Genomic DNA, 21,012 nt, shown 5'->3' on the forward strand with positions numbered 1-21,012 from the left:
CTTTTGTATTCATGTGTAGAATGACAATGAAAGGGAAGGGGGCAATGATAGACCATTCCGTATGTGGGGTCGGGGGAGGGGAATGCTTGTAAACGGAGGTGGTGCGGTATCATCGTTACATGGGAAAATGAAAGGAACGAATCATGTCCGCACCCGTGTCTCGTGATTAGCTTCTTCTATTTGCTGCTATATAGATACATCTATATATTCCCACTGTGAATGTAGGCAGGGGAGGGGGAGAGGGCAAATATATGAGGGTCTCTTCCACTTGAAGCTGTGGTGACTGGGTCTGCCAGAGGCCCCAAGATGACAAAGGATTTCAGATGGCCCAATATGATTGTTAAGCATATAGAGGGCTTCATTTTCAGTTCTTGACACCTTTCACAGGCTGATGGTCCTCCTCCTAAATACGCCAACTTTGCTCATCAAATTTTTGATATTTGAAGGATGAAGTGATCCAATGTATTACTGGTATTTAGGAAGGGAATTTCTCATACGATCACCTATTCATTTAAATAGTCTGTTCCCTTGCATTTACATAAAAACACTGTAGACTTTTGTCACTTTCTGTTCATTAATAACAATTTCATAGCAGTTACTAGAGCTGCAAATTAGAATATTGTAACAACCATATATCTTGGTGTTTTTTTTTTATGAAATTGCAGGAGTACAGAATGTCGGAATGGTGATACAGAAGGTTATAAATGAGATCTATCAGTTGATAAGGAAAATATTTTCAGGTCATTTAAACACAAAGCACTTTAATTTTACAAACATTTACTAACTAAATGAAACTAATGAAGTCTTAAATGCACAATAGAAAAATTATGGAATAAGTTTAAGTGATCATATAAACAAGCATATATTGTCACAACAATTTACAAAGGCAATTTACATGGTAATAAGTGGTATAATAATAAAATTGTCAAGTCATAATAAAGATAAGTTAACTTAATAAAAAAGGGGTCAAGTCATCAACTAACTATGCTCAATAGCTCAACTTTACATAGTCTGTATCATAAATCCTTTCTTTAAAGTCATCCGTTATCTTTAGTCTAAATTGTAACTTTATAACCATACCTGTAATATCAAAATAGAGATAATAAATAGGTCATGATTGTCTTCTTGTCATTTTATGATATCCAGGGTTCATACAGCACTTTGCCTCAAAAATTCAAAGACTTTTCAAGGACTCTGGGCTTTGAAATTCAAGGACTTTTCAATTATATTAGTCTGACAGAATACACATGTACCTAACTTCTGAACTGTAAAATCAATAAAGATAGTTAATATTTGTCAATGGGGTTAATGATAAAAATATTCCCCATTTTTACTCAACTCAAAATTCAAGGACTTTTCAAGAGAAAATGGGGTTTTTATGGTGTTTTCAAAGATTTTTTTGAAATCAAGGTTTTTCAAGGCAATGGACGGAATTCAAGGGTTTTTCAAGGCTGTGCGAACCCTGGATATCATTATATATTTGTGATTTCTCAATTGCATTCAGGAGGGTTATAGTGAACCTTACAACTTAGGAAAATCTGATGGAAACTGGATTTTTAACGATTTCTAGCATCTGGCAGAAGCTGATCAATGTTGGATTCAGTCATCATGACCAGATTGATGAATGAAAATTCACAGTTGCCACCAATTGAAATTAATGACTTGTCTTCTCCTTTTTAGAGAAAATTTGGATTTTATTGTTAACATAAGCCCGTAGCTAGAAAAAGATTTTGGCCCCCCCTGAAAAATTAAGATGACTTAAATGACTTGTTGAGTCACTATAGTTGAGTCCCCCTTCCATCGTGCCTTCAAGAAACTGTGACATTGCCCAGCCCAACTATGGCAACTAGTAGTTATCTGTAGACCGTACATCAAAGTCAATACATACCATTAACAAAACAAATTAATTAGGATTTCTTCGGCATTTGACAAACATCATTTTCACAAACTGGTGCTGCAGCCCCTTTAGATCCAGAATCTTCTGCTTTTGGGATGGGGTCCACCTCAACTCTACCAGATATACCCAAAGCTTTGAGGACTTCATTTGGGTCCACATGGTCTGCTGGATTGTCCTGTTTGTACTCCAGTAAGACATTGCCGCCTTAAAGAAAGCAAACACCATCATATTTTACAAGAAAAACAATTTGGGCTTTCACGGATCCTGTCTATCTGCAGGTCCTTGGCCAAGCATCTTTGCATCAATCATTCTGGATTATCTATACTGATTTACAACTTGGCAAACAAGAAAAATTATAAATTGACATGCATTGGGACAAAATATAGGCCTATGTGTCCCACTATAGAGAGTGCCATAGATGTTAAATGCTGTGGCAGGCTAGATGTTGAAATTTTCTGTTTGTTGTTGCCAATTTTTACAAAACATCTTAGTTCTTTTTTTGAAAAACATTGTTCAAATAGTTTTAAAGATGGGTTTCCTTATTTTTTAGTGTCAAATTAAGCAAACTATTTGATTAATTGGTTTTTCTAATGAATTATCATGTATTCTAAATCAAATCATTATGTTCTTATTGAATATAATTACGAGTTTTAACCAAACATAACTATCCATGCATTAACAGTCTGGATAGACAAAAAAAGACTGTTTGACCTGTCTTGATTGGTCACTCATTGGAATTCTGCTGGTAATTCTCTTCTAATTTAGCATTTTCATGTTCATAAATGAAAATAAGGGAATCCATCTTTAATATTTAATTGTCCAATTCACACGGTATACTGAAGAACTTTCTTTCACCTTTTTCTAGGACATATGTTCCTCCTGTCTGCATTCCATCACCTTTAAAATTACCACCTACATTCTGTTGTTTTGACTGAAACATGAACAAATAATTGTCCTTCACAAAGTGTTTCAGATGTCAAAATCTAATTGCTACTAATGATTATTGTTGGAATTTAGTCACACCCATTAATTATCAAATTTATGACAATTATGTAAACTGAGGTCAAAGGTTAAACAAACCTATAATCGATCAATTTCATCACAAATTCCCTCACCCACAACCGCACAAGGTGAACATTTTTAAATTGTACTCACTTCTGAAATAGCATCCCTAGATTTCTTAGTGAACAAAGCAGGGAAAATATTGAAAAAATTAAACCTGAAAGCAGAATTCAGAAAAACTTGTAAGACAAACTTCAAAACTTTTTACTGCTAAAATTAACCAAAAGTTAAAGGAGCACCTTCACTATCCGTTCGACCAATCATACCTTAGTTTCAGAAACAGGAATTTTTTTTAGCTTACACAATTAGTAATAGTGTTCACAGCTCATCATCGAAATTTGAGCCTTCAATCCCATGTGTTTCCATAATTATTCACATTTGAAAGTTAAAGATTCGACTCGAATTTTAGTGAGACTATGCCATATATAAACACATATATTGGAATAGACAGTGAAATTTCTAGTTTGAGGTACATTTGAAGGGATTATATGTGATTTTTCGTGGGTTTTAGTATTTTATAAGACTTATCAAAGCACAAAAAAGACCCAAATCAATCCCCAAAAATGTCGACTGTTCCCCTTTAAAATGAACAGTGGGCTGTAAAGTTCAAATTCATTACATATTTAGCTTTTAACATTTTCAATGGTCCGAAAAAATGATGATAACTAAGAGAAGAATTTCAATACATCACCATAGTAAACAGACAGTAGTTAAAATTTTTGTTGAAAATATAATTGAAACTCTACCTTTTAAATCCTAAATCTTTATAACATTGTTTCTTTAAATCTATATACAGTTCTGGAATGAATAATATTGCTTATATTGTACAATAGAGCTGGGCATTTTACAGAACAAGTGGTTTGAAGTCGGCCATTCTCGCTAGGCCTGACAATAACCTCGTATATTAGGACATTGTAAGACCCATAGCATCATCTGAACAATCATAATCGGTAGGCAAACACTTATGCAATCATAACCTTCGTCAGTAATGTCTCTAATTGTTTTTCCTTTATTGGAAACGAAATGTAAGTGTTGACCAGTCTCAGACTTCAAGGGAGATAACTAACATCTGACAACTATATTTTGTAGCGCGGATGTGATTCCCCCCTAACAATTAAAGAAGATTTTCTTCCAACAGCATACAAGGTTATTGTCAGACAATGGCACATCCTCAATTCGACAAGCTTCGAAGCCAGAAAAGCGGGTGGGGACTTTATTGGTTGTCTAGGAAATCAACCAACAGCACTAATATCAATATACATCATTCCTACATTCAACAAAGCAACAATCCATTGCAAAAATAAAATTAAAGAAGTTAAGTTGAAGGAAGAACCTACCTCCATTGAAATATTTTTCCTGAACAAATTCTTCTACCCCTAGTTCCTCTAAGCCGATCGCCACAAATCTGACATTGTTGGCATCCAGCTGAGGTTTCAGGGTACTGAGTTGCCTCGCTCCGAGGCGACAGAAGGCTCATCCGAACCGCCTGAGAAAGGTAATGACTACCCTCTGATTACTCCAAAATGACTCCATAGCAACCATCTGAAAATTACCAAAAGGCAGATCAAGTACAGATATCTTTGACTTTGTGTGTGACTGTGTGGTTTAAAACCTGCAAGATGAGTTCAATTTTGAGCCTGTATGATATAAGGTCATTTACAATTGGAAGGGGAGCCTTTCTAACATTGAGCCTGTATGATATAATGTCATTTACAATCTGGAAGGGAGCCTTTCTAACATTGAGCCTGTATGATTCAATCTGGAAGAGAAATCTTGTGAATCCTCCTTTGAAAAAGAGTAAATCTGATTGACTTAAATTCACATCTTGATACAAAATTACATAGACATAGGTGACATAGTACTTCAAATCACTGATAAGGTTGATGTAGTAGGCTCTAATTACTTATACATGTGTTGATAATTTTTATGTACTGAAAATACCTAAACCACCATCCTTTTACTATCATCTTGACCATTGTGTCAAGGTAAAAACACAAAGGTTAAAAGTCCAACTTCATAAATAAATCATACAAGATAAGAATAAACTTAACATGCATGACTGACTGACAGCTAGTATTTAGTTTTACTTTACTGATGGGAAATTACTTGAACAATGATAACAAATTATACACTGTAAAAGCTTTAGTAGCTACACTATAAAAACAACTGGACTCTATATTGAAGCCTAAGCAACTTTGAGTTCAATAAATTTAGACAAATATTTATTACTTTGTAAGACAATTTTCAATGTGTTCAAAGCTTTCCTTTCCATTCAAAAGCTTTAAAAGTGACTAGGTTACAACATAAATTTCAGGGATAAGGTATCAATTGAAAATTCAATAAAGTTTAAGAAAAACTATATTTGGGCTTGGGCTCACATTGGCCTGCAGGCATGAAGTCCCTAGGCCTGGATATTCTGATTTTAGTAGGCTACTGGTAACGTTGGTTAGACAATTGTGATATAAGATTACAGGCAGCTTTCGTTAACATGGTCTATTAGTAATATTTAACATAAGGTAGGGTTAAAGTACAGATTTATAACGTAATACTTTGCTCAACTGTCCGAATGTTCACAGATACAAGACACAAATTAAAATATTACCCACCTCTCCAGTGCTGACATTTTTGACAGCATTCTTGCCGATTTTAGAAAAGTTCATAATTGCCTTCTGTACACTTTCACCACTCGAGAATGGTGAATTCAATGAAATAAGAGAATAAAACACCTTACATAAGCCCCAGAAAACTATCACTACCCACTCGTACAAACAGGATATCACAGTCATCACGTGACTAGATAGTTATTCGAACGTATTCGTTTATCTCGACTATTCAAGGTAATAATAATCCGAAGTTGTCTAGTACTGATCGTTCGAGGGTAGCATTAGTAATCGGAGACACACTTTCTTTGAATCTAAGAATATAAGAAATAGGAATCCTGAGCTCCACTGAGTGGTTTGGGATGCCCAATTAATCCCCCCCCCCCTCCCCAAGCATCTGAGTAAGTCTAGTCCAGAGACAAAACCAAAGCAGCTGAACTGTAGGTTCTGTTGTCCATTTTCGGTCCTCTCACATTTTAATTTTTGATCATGGATCAGTCGGAGTGGACGATGGTCATGGACAAATGGCGCTCAGTCCAACTATACTAGATTGATACTAATTCTGCCACACACACTAATTGTTGAAAGTCTCAGGGTAAACCAGAGCACACATATTTTGTATGTTTTAATTCATAACAATAGTGTTAAAACAAGTCATCTATTTCATTAGTATTAAAAAAAATAATAAGCATGTCATTCTGTTACACCATTTTAAGTTGAACAGCACCGGATGTCAATTTGAGATTGTGGTTGTAAACTCAGCACGAAGAGTCCACATAACTAATATTGTTTATTTGATATATATGTCCGACAACATGATAACTTTTGTTTAAGAAGGACATGCACATAAAATTCAGCAGCATCAATACTTGTTATAAAATGGATCACTGCCGATAACCGGAAGAAGATGTCTTGTTATATCACTAATGATTCCATACGCCTGCAATGAGATGAATAATTTTAGTTAAGCAAATTAATATTGCTAGAACTTATCAATATTTGTTTATTTAGGACTCGAGCTTACAACGTCCATTATACATGTAGTGTATAAAATGCAAAGACTTTTCTTTCACATTGATTTTATTTTCTATTCTTTATCGAAACAGTGAACATTCTTCTGTTTTTTTCTTCTGTATCGACAGCCCCGTTGTTAAGGTAGGGTCTGTGAGAATTAAGCCCCAGCAAAACCTTCTTCATTTCAGCAGAGATTGATTCAGTGTCTTTATACAAAATCAAAAAGATACAGATTTTGATATATTTTGGCACTTTAAAATTGTCAGAAATGAGTTCTCTATGCCTTTAATTCTCTAATTTTCAAAATCTGAGTCCCAGCACCAATTCATTCCTGGCTACGGGGCTGTGACACCTTACTCAGTTCATTCGCACCTTTGTTATTCCTTATGAAACATTAGTGAATATCACTCAGTACTGACCTGTGATACAGATGACAAAACCCTGAGATAACAACCACTTATCTTCTTATTAGTAACTTCATAGTGTAAGGGGCTAATACTACACAGGGTTTCATCGGTTAATATTTCACCTGAATAAGAAAGAAAATCAAAGTCATGTGACGCGAGGCACAACACACAACAATCGTGTCAAAACTTGAATGTCTCAGTAGATTTTGTCAAAACTATGGTACCTCAGTAAGTTTTGTTTGTTAGATTCTGTTATAACTATCGTGCCTCATTAGATTCTGTTGTAACTATCGTGCCTGACAAGATTCTGTTAAATCTATCATGCCTCATTAGATTCTGTTAAATCTATCGTGCCTCATTAGATTCTGTTAAATCTATCATGCCTCATTAGATTCTGTTAAATCTATCATGCCTCATCACATTCTGTTAAAACTATTGTGCCTTACCAGACTTCACCAGATTCTGTTAAAACTATTGTTCCTCACAAGATTCTGTCAAAATAATCGCGCCTCACTAGTTTCTGTCAAAATAATCGGGCCTCACTAGTTTCTCTCAAAACTACTGTGCCTCACTAGTTGCTCTCAAAACTACTGTGCCTCACTAGTTGCTCTCAAAACTACTGTGCCTCACCTAGTTGCTCTCAAAACTACTGTGCCTCACTAGTTGCTCTCAAAACTACTGTGCCTCACTAGTTGCTCTCAAAACTACTGTGCCTCACTAGTTGCTCTCAAAACTACAGTGCCTCACTAGTTGCTCTCAAAACTACTGTGCCTCACTAGTTGCTCTCAAAACTACTGTGCCTCACTAGTTGCTCTCAAAACTACCGTGCCTCACTAGTTGCTCTCAAAACTACTGTGCCTCACTAGGTGCTCTCAAAACTACTGTGCCTCACTAGGTGCTCTCAAAACTACTGTGCCTCACTAGTTGCTCTCAAAACTACTGTGCCTCACTAGGTGCTCTCAAAACTACTGTGCCTCACTAGGTGCTCTCAAAACTACTGTACCTCACTAGGTGCTCTCAAAACTACTGTACCTCACTAGGTGCTCTCAAAATTTCTGTGCTTCATCAGATTCTGTTAAAACTATTGTGCCTCACTAGTTGCTCTCAATACTACTGTGCCTCATAAGTGCTCTCAAAATTACTGTGCCTCACTAGATTCTGTTAAAAATCATCCTGCCCTAATGAATGCATAATCAAATTCGACATCCAAGGAATAAACATAAATTTACCTATATTTTGCTTACGACTATATTTCTCAATTAAAAATTTGGCCAGGTCATCAACATCATCCCCAAGAATTATACAGCAACCCATCATCTGAAATTATTGAAAGGAAAACGACTATGAATTGAAGTTTTGTGTGTTATTCCTGACCCAATTGAATTGATTAAAAAATGTTAGTTCATTGCACATTGGGTATAAATGAAATGAAATGAAATGAATGGTGTTTTAGGTCTTATTTTTCTGCACCATGTGTGCTAATGAATACAGGCAACACCATGCAGAGTGCGATGAGGGAAATTTTGACAGAACAGCGGCATTTGCCTGCTTTTTTACATTTTTCCAACTTTCGAGGGATCTTTAACATGCACAACCTACACATAGGGTAAAGAAACATTCAAATCATTTCAATAATGACCTGCCAGAATTTTCTATCTTGTTGCTTGCTTACTGCTCATAGATATTGATGGCATTTGGATTTTAACTTATCAAACGCTCCACCATTAAACTTCACAAGCTTTGCAACATAGATTCAGCTTTACAATTACTGTCAAGAGTACCTCATATGCTTTCATAGAATCTTTTAAAATCATATCTGTGGTATTTTCCAATAGGTGCACCTCATTCAGGACCAGCTTTTCATCAACTGTGATGGTGATCTTGTTTTCAAAACTGAAAATTTGTTTAAAATTAGCAATGCACTCGCAACTTCAAAAGAATACAATATTTTTACCTCGCCAAGGCATAGAAACGCTACATTGATGTGCCGAAAAGTGGTGTTTTTTTTTTCGTCTGGTTTGTACCAGAACATCTTGTGAACCTAATCCCATCTACAACATGGTAGCTAAAACTCTTCACAGCAGATCAGAAATGTGTCTGTTCAGTGATGTGATACCCATAAGGTCAACTCGGTCGTCAAGGGTTACCAGGTTTTTAGAAAGTATGAGCAATTGACACTAAGTACCTTGTAAACTGCCAGCACTCTCCTCGTGCAATTCGTCCAGCTGATATCAAATCTAATAAAACCAGACTGCTGCCGTGTGACATTTTAACTTGCTGAAAAATCATTTTAAAAATACACGAAAATGCCCATTTCAGATGTAGATTTATGGAGGAACCATATTTTACATTGAAATAAACTTGGATGATCGTGAACTCTGTCTACCAGATAGTCTTTGACCAGACATACATACAAATTGGCATTAATCTCTCCTGGATTATTTGTTCCCATTCAAATGTGGGAAAATGTAAAATTTAAAGAAAACTTTGCAAAAGGCCAAGTGTGTAAGATGAAGGCAGACTGGCCATTATTCTGGTAACATATTGGCATGTCTCCCCAATTTTCTTTTTTTTTTTTTGAAACGAGCAACCAGGTAACTTCCATGTTACCTACCTGTATTTGAGAAAAGTCTGCGTCTTTAAAACAAACAACGGGATCGCCTAAAACACATAACAGACCACCCTTTCTCACAGAATATCTCATCACCTGTTTTGTCTTCAAGTTATTGTTGCATTCGAAAACCTACCCAAATGAAATGAATGGAGTTTTACGTCCTACTTTTCCGCACCATGTGGGCTAATGAAGACGGGCAACGCCATGCAGGGTGCAATGAGGGAAATTTTGCCAGGACAGCGGCATTAGCCTGCTCTTTTTTTTATTTCCAACTGTCGAGGGATCTTTAACATGCACAGCCTGTAGCACACGGGGCCTTGGTTTATTGTCCCATCCGAACGACTAGACGCTTTTGCCATGTCAGCCCCTCGTACCTGCATCACTGACAGGGGGAAACTGGGTTGAAAAATCCCAAGGTATTATCTCGACCTATGCCGGGATTGAATCCTGGACCTTCAGGTTAGCGAGCAAGCGTCTAACTCACTGATCCACCGCTGCTCCCAGTAACCACTCAAAGTCTAGCCAAAAGCATACCAAATCAGAAGCAATAATTGTGAAACAGTAGTGTGAAGTAGATATTACCACTGGATTAATATTGTTTTTTTTTGCACTATCAACCTCTTTAATAACGCAGTAGATTAAAAGACAATGTTGAAATGGCTATTTGCAAGTCTGCAACATGAAACATACCTTAGTTGATTCTTGTGTCGTTATCACTGCAGCACAATATTCCTCCACGTTAATATCTATGTTTATTTCATCGCCTTCCACCAGACCTCCACCATAACTTATAGGGTATACCCAACAACAATTAGTATCACAAGCATACTTGGGTATCAAAAATTTCAGCTGCAAAGATAACTTATAAAGTTGGGTTGTGTGACCAAGATTTTTGTTGCTGATTTAGTTAAGGAAGATGCACATCTATGAAGGAGCAGCCAGTATAGCTGCCTTAGAACTTTTTAGTATCAAAAATTTAAGCTGCAAAGATAATTTGTAATGGGAAGTCACTTTGAGTTAAGTAACCCAGATTTCAGCAGTTGATTTAGCTAATGAAGATGCAGAGCAATTTAATGATCTAAGCCTCCAGGGCTACAACACATGGATACTCATTTTCGATTTCCAGCTGGCAAAGGTAGGCCTACACAGCCTGTAGCATATGGTACAGCAGGGTCCTCAGATAACTTCAGTTGGTAGCAGTAAATGAAAATTATGATGCTTCCAGATTCTGTTAGCAGAAAATTTGATCCAAGACCCTCCTTGACAGTTACTTACTGGGTAAGAATGCTTGACACAGGAAACTTCATTTTTAGCATATTTTTCACTTTCTTGTTTCCTGTTTCTAGCTTGTATTGTCACAGAACCATTTCCCTTGCGTGTGCTTAACTTCTTCATTTTTTCTATAACAAAAACATTATAACACGTGGAATCCTTTTTGTGATTAAAAGTACTCACACGAATTGTGGAATTTGTGCCCTGAACTTTCGATGATTATTTTGTCATTGCCTAAAGTGAAGTCCTTCATGAATAATACATTCTTAATTAAAATGAATATAGGCAATACAATGTAACTTAATCATATCAACATAATATCAAGTTAAATCAAGGATATTGAATAAATAGGGAAGCAACATGTTTCAGGTTCTATGTTATTGTTTATATCTTTAATATCATGTACATGTATTTAACAATTTTAAAATTACAATCAACAACCCCCCCCTGCTCAATCCATTTAAATCTTTAAAGTAGGTGCATAAATCAATCAATCAATCAAATCTTTCTTCACTAGTTATACATCGATCATAAGAAGTTTGGTCTTTATGATCTATATATAAACTAATTGTGGTACATGTATCTATTTGTAAAATGAAGTTACTTCTCCTTGACTTTAACAATACAAAAGCCATTTTCAAGCCACATGATTACCAATATAGCCAAATGGTCTACCATTTCCGGACCACCCTGAACTCTTTACTTTGACATTCTGAATCAGTTCGACCTGGGTATTTGGTTTGACCCAGCTTGCTCCATCCTATGAGTGTGTCTTCTCGAAATTGATGATCAACACCTGTAGGATTACCGAGAAGGGGAGTAACTCGTTGAAAGATTCACAACCCACCATTGCATCAATGGATACTCGTTAAAATGCAAATAATCAGTCACTTACCCAATCAGTAATATAACAATGTCAACGATGCACCAGTTTCTTTCCTGTCGTTTTATTTGACCCATAGATAGCTGATTGACATGACGAGATACAGTGCAAACCAGTTGGCTGAATAAAGCTGGTGACCCGGATACGCTTGACTAATGAAAATAAAATGAATAAAATGACTTATGTTGTAATACAGCTGAAATGAGTAGAGGTACAATTGAAAATGGATAGATGTCCAGTTTAAATGACGCCAGGTCAAGTAGCTTAGCTTGTGTGCTATTAAGGACATACAGCCAGGACAGCAGCATTTGCCATCTCTTTTTTGTCACCAGCTGTTAAGGGATTTTTAATAGCCAATTCCCCGAGTACAGGTGTGTGAACTCACGCTCAGCAAATTGCACGTCATGATCAAGACCTCCCAGAATCCACTAATATCATTTCAAGTTTTAACAAGACATAAATAATTCCTCTCGATACCTAATGAATCAAATGATTTAAAGCAAAGGTAGACAAATTGCTTTCATTACAAATATTAGGTAGAACGCATAATTTTAAAGAACGACTTATTAAACACAAGAGTTTTTACAAATTATATAATGGCGTTCAAGAAGGTAATGGATTGAATTATTATTGAAAGATATGTAATGCTGTAGGCGTTTACAAGAGGTTTGGCCTCACTATATATGGTTATGATTTTGAGCTACCCCACGTGGTTAGATCTGAAGTGTATGATTGGAGATTTCTACTTTTCCTCTTGTGTTGCATATTCATGAATTTTTCAATGCATCGTTTTCAATTCGCCTACAGAGAACAATCCATCATTTCTACCTTTCGTTAAAGCTTTAAACCAAAAATAAAATAGTCTGTAAACTGTTTGTGAACACTTTAAGATGTTTTCTATAAATTCCATTACTTTGGCACAGTGCTTGCCATGCTGAAAAATATTTTTGTCCTCATGACGGAAACGTAAACCAAAAAACCAAAAATCTGTCAAAAATTTAGTCAGTTTCGCTTTCGCCGCGAAGTACATGGTGAAATTTGACAAAAAAAAATCTTCACTTTCTCATTAAGCCATCAGCTGAAAATCTGTGAAATTTTTGGTTTGCATCATGCTTTTTTATAATATACACACAAACCAGAAATGAGTGGCCAAGAGTAGTGCATGTACAGTTCTGCACTTTTGTGCTATGCTCCAAATTTCCAGATCATCACGAAAATCCATAGACATCCTACTTGCTTTGATTAAAACCCACGAAATGAAAATAAAAAAAATGTGGCCTGTAGAAAGACCAGAGGAATGATACAGACAGACAGAAACATCGCAAAAACTGGTAATGCTTTATTAGAAGCTATAAACCAAACTATTAAATCGGTCAACATTGTATCTTACACAAAAAACAAGGCTGTCACTATACGAAGTGAAGTACAGGAAGTAACTCGATTTCTTTTCAGCTTTGGTGTTTTAATTAGCCAGATCTGTATAAAGTAACAGACTATGTTTCCTAATTAGTCCGTCTGAGGATTCTGAAAATTGACAAATCTTATCAATCAGGCAAATAATATAACACAAATTGGCTGTACAGCTCTCCTAATCTATCTATCTCATCGTGGACCTTGTACTGGCTGCCTTCTGTTCATATTCTCCGGTCTGATTCCAAAAAGGAATTCGGAGTGAAATTCCAGACTCGTTTCCGGCGTTCGTGGAGTATACTCCTCCTCACTTTTGTTTTAAATCTTGTGCAGGATAAATCTTGAAAAAACATTTTGTCGTTCTGAATGGTCGATTGGAAGTCTGTGCGCCATAAAGGGAATTTCAGTATGTCTCAAAATGATGCATGGCTGTTAAAAGTTTAAGAAATTTTCACGGGAGCACCCTCAAAATGATCAAAAATAGTTATTCCAGATACCAAAAATCTCACCAAACGACACCAAAAATCTTACCAATTGATGCCAACAATTTCACCAAAAGAAAACCTAGAATTGATACCAACTATCTCACCCAATGATAATCATAATATCATCAAATGATACCAAAAGAATCTCACTAAAGGATACAAACAATCTCACCTACTAATAATAACAATCAAATGATTTAAAGATCTCACAAAGAGAAACCAGAAATCTCACTATACTACATGTAATAATTTCACATATGATACCAAGATTCCAAAAGATTATATATCAAATCTCGATAAAATGAAACCTACATTCTCAGCAAAATAAAATCTCAACCAGGAATGTCACAAATGATACCATAATGTCATGTATGCAGAATTTCACTACGGAAGACAACTAAGTAGCGTCAATTTCATATATTTTTAGAAGACACTGTCCGTCCGATCATTTATCTCCGGTGAAAACATCAGCATGTCTTAAAGACATAACAACTGACATGTAAATGACTTATTGATCTTGGCTAGCCATTGTTCTCTAACCTGTCTTTACAATGCTACTTCTCCTGTGTTTTCAGGAAAGGCATTGTCAGGCGTAATTGTATCCATTCACGGGGAAATTTCTATACAGATATAATTATAATCTTGTATAATTATACGATATCAAGGTTGCTTACTGTCCGACCACCGTGACTCAAGGATTGCTTTAGGCCAATCATGGTAGAAATATCCACCCAAAATACCACTGAATGCCGTATTTGGGTTAATGAAAATGCCAAACTGAAAAATAAATTATATTATTATGAAGATATGATTCTACAGAAGGGCATATATTTAAGTCCGATAAGTGGTTATTTTCACTGGAACTTTCTGGGTCGGGAGTGAAATTCTTTCAAATTTCTTTGCATTGTCTGCTTTATTTAGCTTTTGAGGGAAGGTTTGATCCTTCTAAATGTACATGCCTACGATGGAAACACTTCATTAAATGGTAAGGTGGTCTGGAACGGCTGGGTATTTTTTTTTCTGATCTGAACTGAGCTGATACCTACATATAAAGGGAAAAGTACAATCCAGAATGACCAGGATACTAAAGGTTACTAAGACACAATGGCCGTTGAAGAAGTTATGGTACGGTCTTAAAAGTCAACTATGGAATTACTCATTCATCATCCACCTCGGCTCTCCCACATTCAATATTTACAGAAATATCATCATCCATTACTTTGTCTTGGATTATACAATATCTGTAATACCATTGACACGGTTCTTTTCATATTTCACAATCAGTCACGAACGTTTAAAGGCTCGCTTCGTTCCATTAAACTGTAAAATATAGATCATTAGACCACAGTATTACAACACATTGCACGACTATGTGGGTTAAGTTTCATTGTTACTATTTTCAGATAGATTTGATATTGGGTCAGAATGTATTACACAATAGAAAGTCATTAAAGATTTTTAATGTCTTTTTTGGCTGGGTATAATCTCGTGAACCAATTGTTTTAAATCCCCAAAGTATGAATCACGCTTTGTACTTATGGTTGGTTGTATTTGAACTGTTTTTCAGACAGCCTACGTGGTAAATATAATGTTGCAAAAAAAATGCCTTCTTAAAGTTCAACATAGAAAAAGCGTCTAGTCGTTTGGATGGGACAATAAACTGAGGCCCCGTGTGATACATGCTGTGCATGTTAATGATCCCTCGACAGTTGGAAATCGAAAAAGAGCAGGCTAATGCCGCTGTCCTGGCAAAATTTCCCTCATCCCATCCTGCAAGGCGTTGCCCGTCTTCATTAGCCCACATGGTGCAGAAAAGTAGGACGTAAAACTCATTCATTTCATTTCTTAAAGTTCAGCTGTTTTCAATTATATCACCTATTGTCAAGTTAGTCAACTGAAGCTCTTTTAATGTCCTAGAGCATCACGAAACTTATCACGAACAATTATTCAGTATATTCCATTTTATTTTAGGATGAATACGTTATTCACAAGATTTTGATCGAACCCAATGTACAAATGTATTTCAGAAGTTGTTGGTGGAATACAATATATTTTACATTAAAAACAATAATTGATAAATGGCTAAGGAAATATAAAATTACACATGGATAGAGTTTTACTGGCGTACGTTTCCTCCATATTTTGTTTGGCACGAACGCATCAAGGAAAAAAACATATTAACTTTCCAATACGATGCTGACTCTGCAACTTTTAAACTTTTCAAAAGTTGTGGGTGATCTTTTCAAAATTAACGTTCATTTCTTCCACGCATTGTTCTCATTAAGTGATAAATTTCCCCTTTTCCATCCTTACCCATTATATATCCTACGCTTAAGCTAGACGCCTGTCGTATTAAGACAAAAGTCATATACTTCTAGGATTACTAGCCGATAAGCAAACAAAAGGTAAGATTTTAAGAAATCTATTCCCGATTGAAGTCAAGTAATTTGTTGATAATGCGGACCAACTTCCAAAACATTTGTAATTTCTATTCATTTTATTTGATGAAATGAGAATGTGAGTCAGTGACATAAAAGAGCCTACAAGCAAACAAAAGTAACATTTTAAGGAATCTATTCCCGTCTGAAATCGAGTAATTCGTCAATGATTTGGACAAACTTGCAAAAGCACTAACCTTTGCAATTTTTTTATAGCGTGAGATTGAGTCGTGTCATAGAAGAAGAACTAATGGCTTGATATTTTCTCCAAGTTGTTTTTTTTTAAAATGTCAATTGGGTTTTGTCCTTAAATGTTGGCAAGGGGAATAGTATACACCAGATATAAATGTAATTGAGTAACCACGTACGGTCTCTCTCATTGCTGTAACAACATCCTGTCAATGTCTTTCACCATATCTATATTTAGTTCACCAGGTGTTCAATATGCATGCTTAGTAAGATGGAAGGTTATATGATTTAACTGATTCAGGTCAGTTGTAGATAGGGCACTGGAGAGAGACAACATGGATTTAACACCGTGATCTTGTTCTCTGGGCCTGGTGTCCCGTCGGAGTGTGGCAACTCGGTAGTAGATTAAACACAGTCGGTCTGCATAAGAGAGGAGAGAGTAAGGACGGAAAAGGAAAGTGGCAGTAAACACTGTGTTTCTTTGGTTAACTCTGGGATATTGAGATCTTTCCGGTGATTACATAATTATGTCACGTATTATAATACGGCTGTTACTGTTTCTCTCTCTTTCACGCACATAAACATCATTTTAAAATACCCTGTAGATTTAGGCCTACTGCCACTTCAATGGATTTTTGATCCTACACCCCCTAATCACACAACGCACGACAATCATCACCGATTACGCTACCCTTGTTTTATGAGGGTAAATTGAATATAGTTACGAAGACGTTTATTGTCACGCAAGGAAGTATCATAATGGCACCCTAAGGCATGCTAGAAACTAATGCTGTATTAAATGAAATAATGAGTGAATATTATGATCGATGGTTGGCTCTTTACAAGAGATGTCGAATTATCAATGACTGCCAAAACCTATTCTGAAAAGGTTAATGTGCAGAGCAAATCCCGCTACAGCATTAATTTTAGCGATGCGTTGAAAAGAAATGGAATTCTACGTCCTACCTCTTTGCACCATGTGAGCTTATGAAGACGGGCAACGCCATGCAGGGTGCAATGGATAGCATTAGCCTGCTCTTTTTCCATTTCCAACTGTCGAATGATCTTTAATGTTTACACCCTGTAACACCCTCGGTTTATTGTCCCATCAGACATGCATTACTGACAGGGGAAAACCGGGTTGAAAATCCGAAGGTATTATCTCGCCGAGATTGAACCCTGGACCTTCAGGTTCATCAACAAAGTCCTTGAATTTTATTTTCAACACATATTTGGTGAATACATTTATACTAAATATAAATAAATGGGTATATGTAGAGGTTTTTTCTGTGGTGTTATACACACTACTTTTCTGCAGAATATAGGCTAATGATGATGGTTAACGCCATGCAGTGTGCAATGAGAAAAAATACGCCAGGAAAGCGTAACTAGCAGAATCTTGAACGTGCACATCCTGTAGCACAAGAGTCCTCGGTTCATTGTCACAACCGAACGATGAGACGCTTTTTCTATGGCAGGGACACTTCAGAAATGAAATAGAATTGTATTTCATTGCTGGCGGTAAGGCTAATGAAGATGACAAAGCCATATAGTGTGCAATTAAATCGAATTTCGACAGAAAATGGGCATTATCATACCCCTTTTTCAATTTATTCGGTCAGTTTCTATGGTCTATATGACTGAAAGGGGTCAAATTGGTTGAAAAAGGTATCATCTCCCGCTTTGCCACAATAAGGAGTACTTTAAGCTTTCATGAAAACAAACAAACAAACCTAACTCTTCAACCACTCAATAAAACTCATTTTTCTGCGTCTACATATGGAATTGCTTCTGATACAAACATTCCACTCTAAAATAATTGATGTAGTTATTAAATAACTCGGAGTTATCGCATTGAGAGCAATTCATGTCCTTATTGATGTGATATTCAGGTAATCTTCTCTATTCTCGTATCTCATTGCAATGTGAAACAGGCAATCACTGTCAGTATAACAGTGTGAAATTGATCATTTCTTTCTGTTAGTCAATAGATCTTGTAGATTTCCACATTCCTAATTGGCTGCGTGACAAATTGCGTCTACTAAAAAAAACACAAAGAACTGTTTATATTTGCTACTGTCGAGGTGAATCTTACATTATTAATGTGTATTAAATTGAATTATTTCTGGATGTGCTATAACTGAATGGGACCAATGACACGAACCATCCATCCAAGATTGCTTTTTTTTTTTAAGTAGCTATGATAATTTAGAAGGTGAGCATTATTTCCAACACAAGAGTTCCTTTGCATTTTTCAAATTTTGGACAGAATGAATTGATAGCTATCAGCTTCAAGAACATTGAATATTTAACAGTAAAATAATGCCGAATCGAAGTTATCGTTAATAACATGGCAACAGCAAACTTAATACCCGTCCTTATAAACGTGCAATATCAGATTTGTTGACTAGTTTTTGATTACGTCTTATGGGAGTTGACAATCAACATTACCTTGTACAACTGATGAGTTTAATTTAACTCAGCGACAGAAATCTAGTAATTTAGCTTAAATCACAGTACACTAATGGGTATTTTAGCATTAATTTTAATCTCTCGATACAAAAAAATAGTTTGCCTCACATGATAACATACGTTCATTAGCAGCTTTGTTTTAATTCAAGAGAGTAGAGACAAAATAAGCATCACCAGCATAAAAAATCTTTCCTACAGATGGACAATTTGTCCTAGCGGTTGTTATTGTCTTTTTTCCTGAATATAGAGGGTTCATTATTATTCTTTAAAAAAAACTCTTCTCAGTGTCAAAATCATATTTAGAATTAAGACTTTAATTTTTTTCACAGAACAACTCGCTCGATATAGAAAAATACAATAATTTAATTAATAGAAGATCTGGTATGCTATCAGCCCTAATTGTTAGGTAGGTAGATGAAAAGTTAACGTTCGCTTCCAGCGGATGCTGATATCGCAAACTAGGCAGTTGTTGGTAGTCGTAGTAGTTGGTAGTTGGATTGGATCAAATTGGATGATTCGGTGTTGTTGGTTTGGTTGTTGAATCTTCGTTAGATCTGGTCGGGTCGAATGACATGGCGGTGAAACTCGGCCCTGGATGGTTTGGCGTGAGTTACTCGGTCTCCTTCATTCTTCCAAACTCGTTCTGATCAAGGTATTTCTTGTTGATTGGTAGTCGAATGGTAGTCGTTGCGTGACGACCCCTTTTATAGCTTCTCAATTGGTTCTGGTTTCATACTAAACTTCATGTGAATGATGACTGGTGGCTGTAAAATTATGAAGACACATGTACATGTACCAGTATACAAAAAGTGGTTTTAGGACGATCTGAATAGGTAGAGCTAATAATGGTCGGTGATTCTCGGTTGGTGTTCATCATCATTTGGCATTCAAGTATTCTCACTATTGACCTGTATGGATATTGGACAATGTATGTCGTTTGTGAAACTTTTTTTTCATTCTGCAAAAATTACATGATCTTATTATGCTAGTATCAAAATCCATGTGAGAAAGAACATGCAAATCACATCATTGTTCGTCCACATTTCTCAATGATAATTTAACATCTCCCAATGGCAGTAACCCTGAATATTGTTGATGGCTTCAAAAAATATCCAAAAGCATAATAATCTTCAGTAACCGCATCAATAAAATATTTCATTTCCGTTGATTTTACAGATTCATGACAGAAAACGATAAAGTGTGAGTTTTCATTGTTATTTTCATGTTGTTCAGTGGCATTTACCATTACAAATCGCCGCCATAACTTTAACCAATATATATCGTTGTCCTTTATTTATTTGATATAAAATCTGTTCTTTTGAGCCAAGTTTATAGACATTTTTCATGTTAAAATGACACTTACTGACTAATCAATGGCACATTTTTTTTACTTTCTATAGGGGTGGTTAGGATTAGAACCCCCACCCAAACAGAGTGACATTTTGAAGAGTGGGCAAAGATTTAGAAAAGAATGTTTGGCATAATATGGCATATAATTTGTTATTGAAAAAACTTGATTTTTGAGTTTTGATTTTCGTATTAGGCGAAGTTTGTACCCTCGAACATTTACCATTGGAAAAAGGGAGAATGCCTAAATTCCCATTTATCTTTTCCATTTTCTACTAATATTAGCTTTTAACTTCTTTCTCCAGAAAAAAAATGCCAAATTTAAAAAGAAACAGATAAATTTCAACTTCATAAAAACCGTTTATCAACTTTTCAACTTCAATGAAAAATGAAAAATTGTGACAAAAAATATATATCAACCCAAATTCGCCTACCTATAAGGAACAACAGAAATATATTAAAATATTATAAACATATCTATACAAGATTATTAGATCTCGATTGGTTTCGTTAGACGGTGACAAAGATTATTCTGTAATCGGAGAATTTTCTGGAGAAATCCATTGTATTCTGTCAAAAAAGCTAAAAAAAAAATGAAGATATATCAATTTTGCGATATGAGGGTCAAAACAACCGGAATTAAAATATCGCGAAAATTATTGTTACCATGGTTAATTTCGTACAAGCGGAGACATAATAGAGCTTATGCTAGAAAGCAGAACCTAAGTAACTGATGAACACAGTGAATTTTTCGTCTTCAGCGCTGAGATCGATTCGAGGACTGGACAGATTCTCTCAGATGCTCTCTGCTGCAAATTCATTTGAAGACCGACTTGGATCCTCTTTAGAGCTTTCGACTATACGAGCTATTTCAATGGTAAAATACAGTGTACTCATCAAAAATTCGGGTACGGAAAATTTT

The 21,012-nt window shown here is 35.7% G+C and overlaps 3 protein-coding genes across 3 annotated transcripts; 1 reads left to right on the forward strand and 2 right to left on the reverse strand.

Annotated features, from left to right (window-relative positions):
* Positions 1 to 638: 638 nt before the first annotated feature.
* LOTGIDRAFT_235844 (hypothetical protein) lies at positions 639 to 5,749 on the reverse strand. The gene is made up of 6 exons (XM_009065828.1): positions 5,566 to 5,749; positions 4,297 to 4,501; positions 3,053 to 3,116; positions 2,753 to 2,828; positions 1,889 to 2,101; positions 639 to 1,080 (listed from the first exon to the last, which is right to left on the reverse strand). Exons 2-5 carry the CDS (start codon positions 4,434 to 4,436, stop codon positions 1,908 to 1,910), a joined length of 474 nt encoding a protein of 157 aa, XP_009064076.1. The 5' UTR covers positions 4,437 to 4,501; positions 5,566 to 5,749; the 3' UTR covers positions 639 to 1,080; positions 1,889 to 1,907.
* Positions 5,750 to 7,564: 1,815 nt separating this feature from the next.
* On the forward strand, positions 7,565 to 7,788 carry LOTGIDRAFT_130712 (hypothetical protein; the record flags this gene model as incomplete). Its single annotated transcript, XM_009065829.1, has 2 exons — positions 7,565 to 7,660; positions 7,720 to 7,788. Coding segments are annotated over 2 exons (165 nt in total), but the record flags the coding sequence as incomplete, so codon positions are not given.
* A 1,346-nt stretch (positions 7,789 to 9,134) lies between these two features.
* Positions 9,135 to 10,443, reverse strand: LOTGIDRAFT_130704 (hypothetical protein; the record flags this gene model as incomplete). Its single annotated transcript, XM_009065830.1, has 3 exons — positions 9,135 to 9,253; positions 9,591 to 9,723; positions 10,285 to 10,443. Coding segments are annotated over 3 exons (411 nt in total), but the record flags the coding sequence as incomplete, so codon positions are not given.
* Positions 10,444 to 21,012: the final 10,569 nt, after the last annotated feature.

The sequence above is a fragment of the Lottia gigantea genome (genome assembly GCF_000327385.1).
Source record: "Lottia gigantea unplaced genomic scaffold LOTGIsca_71, whole genome shotgun sequence".
Classification (NCBI taxonomy): Eukaryota; Metazoa; Mollusca; class Gastropoda; family Lottiidae; genus Lottia; species Lottia gigantea.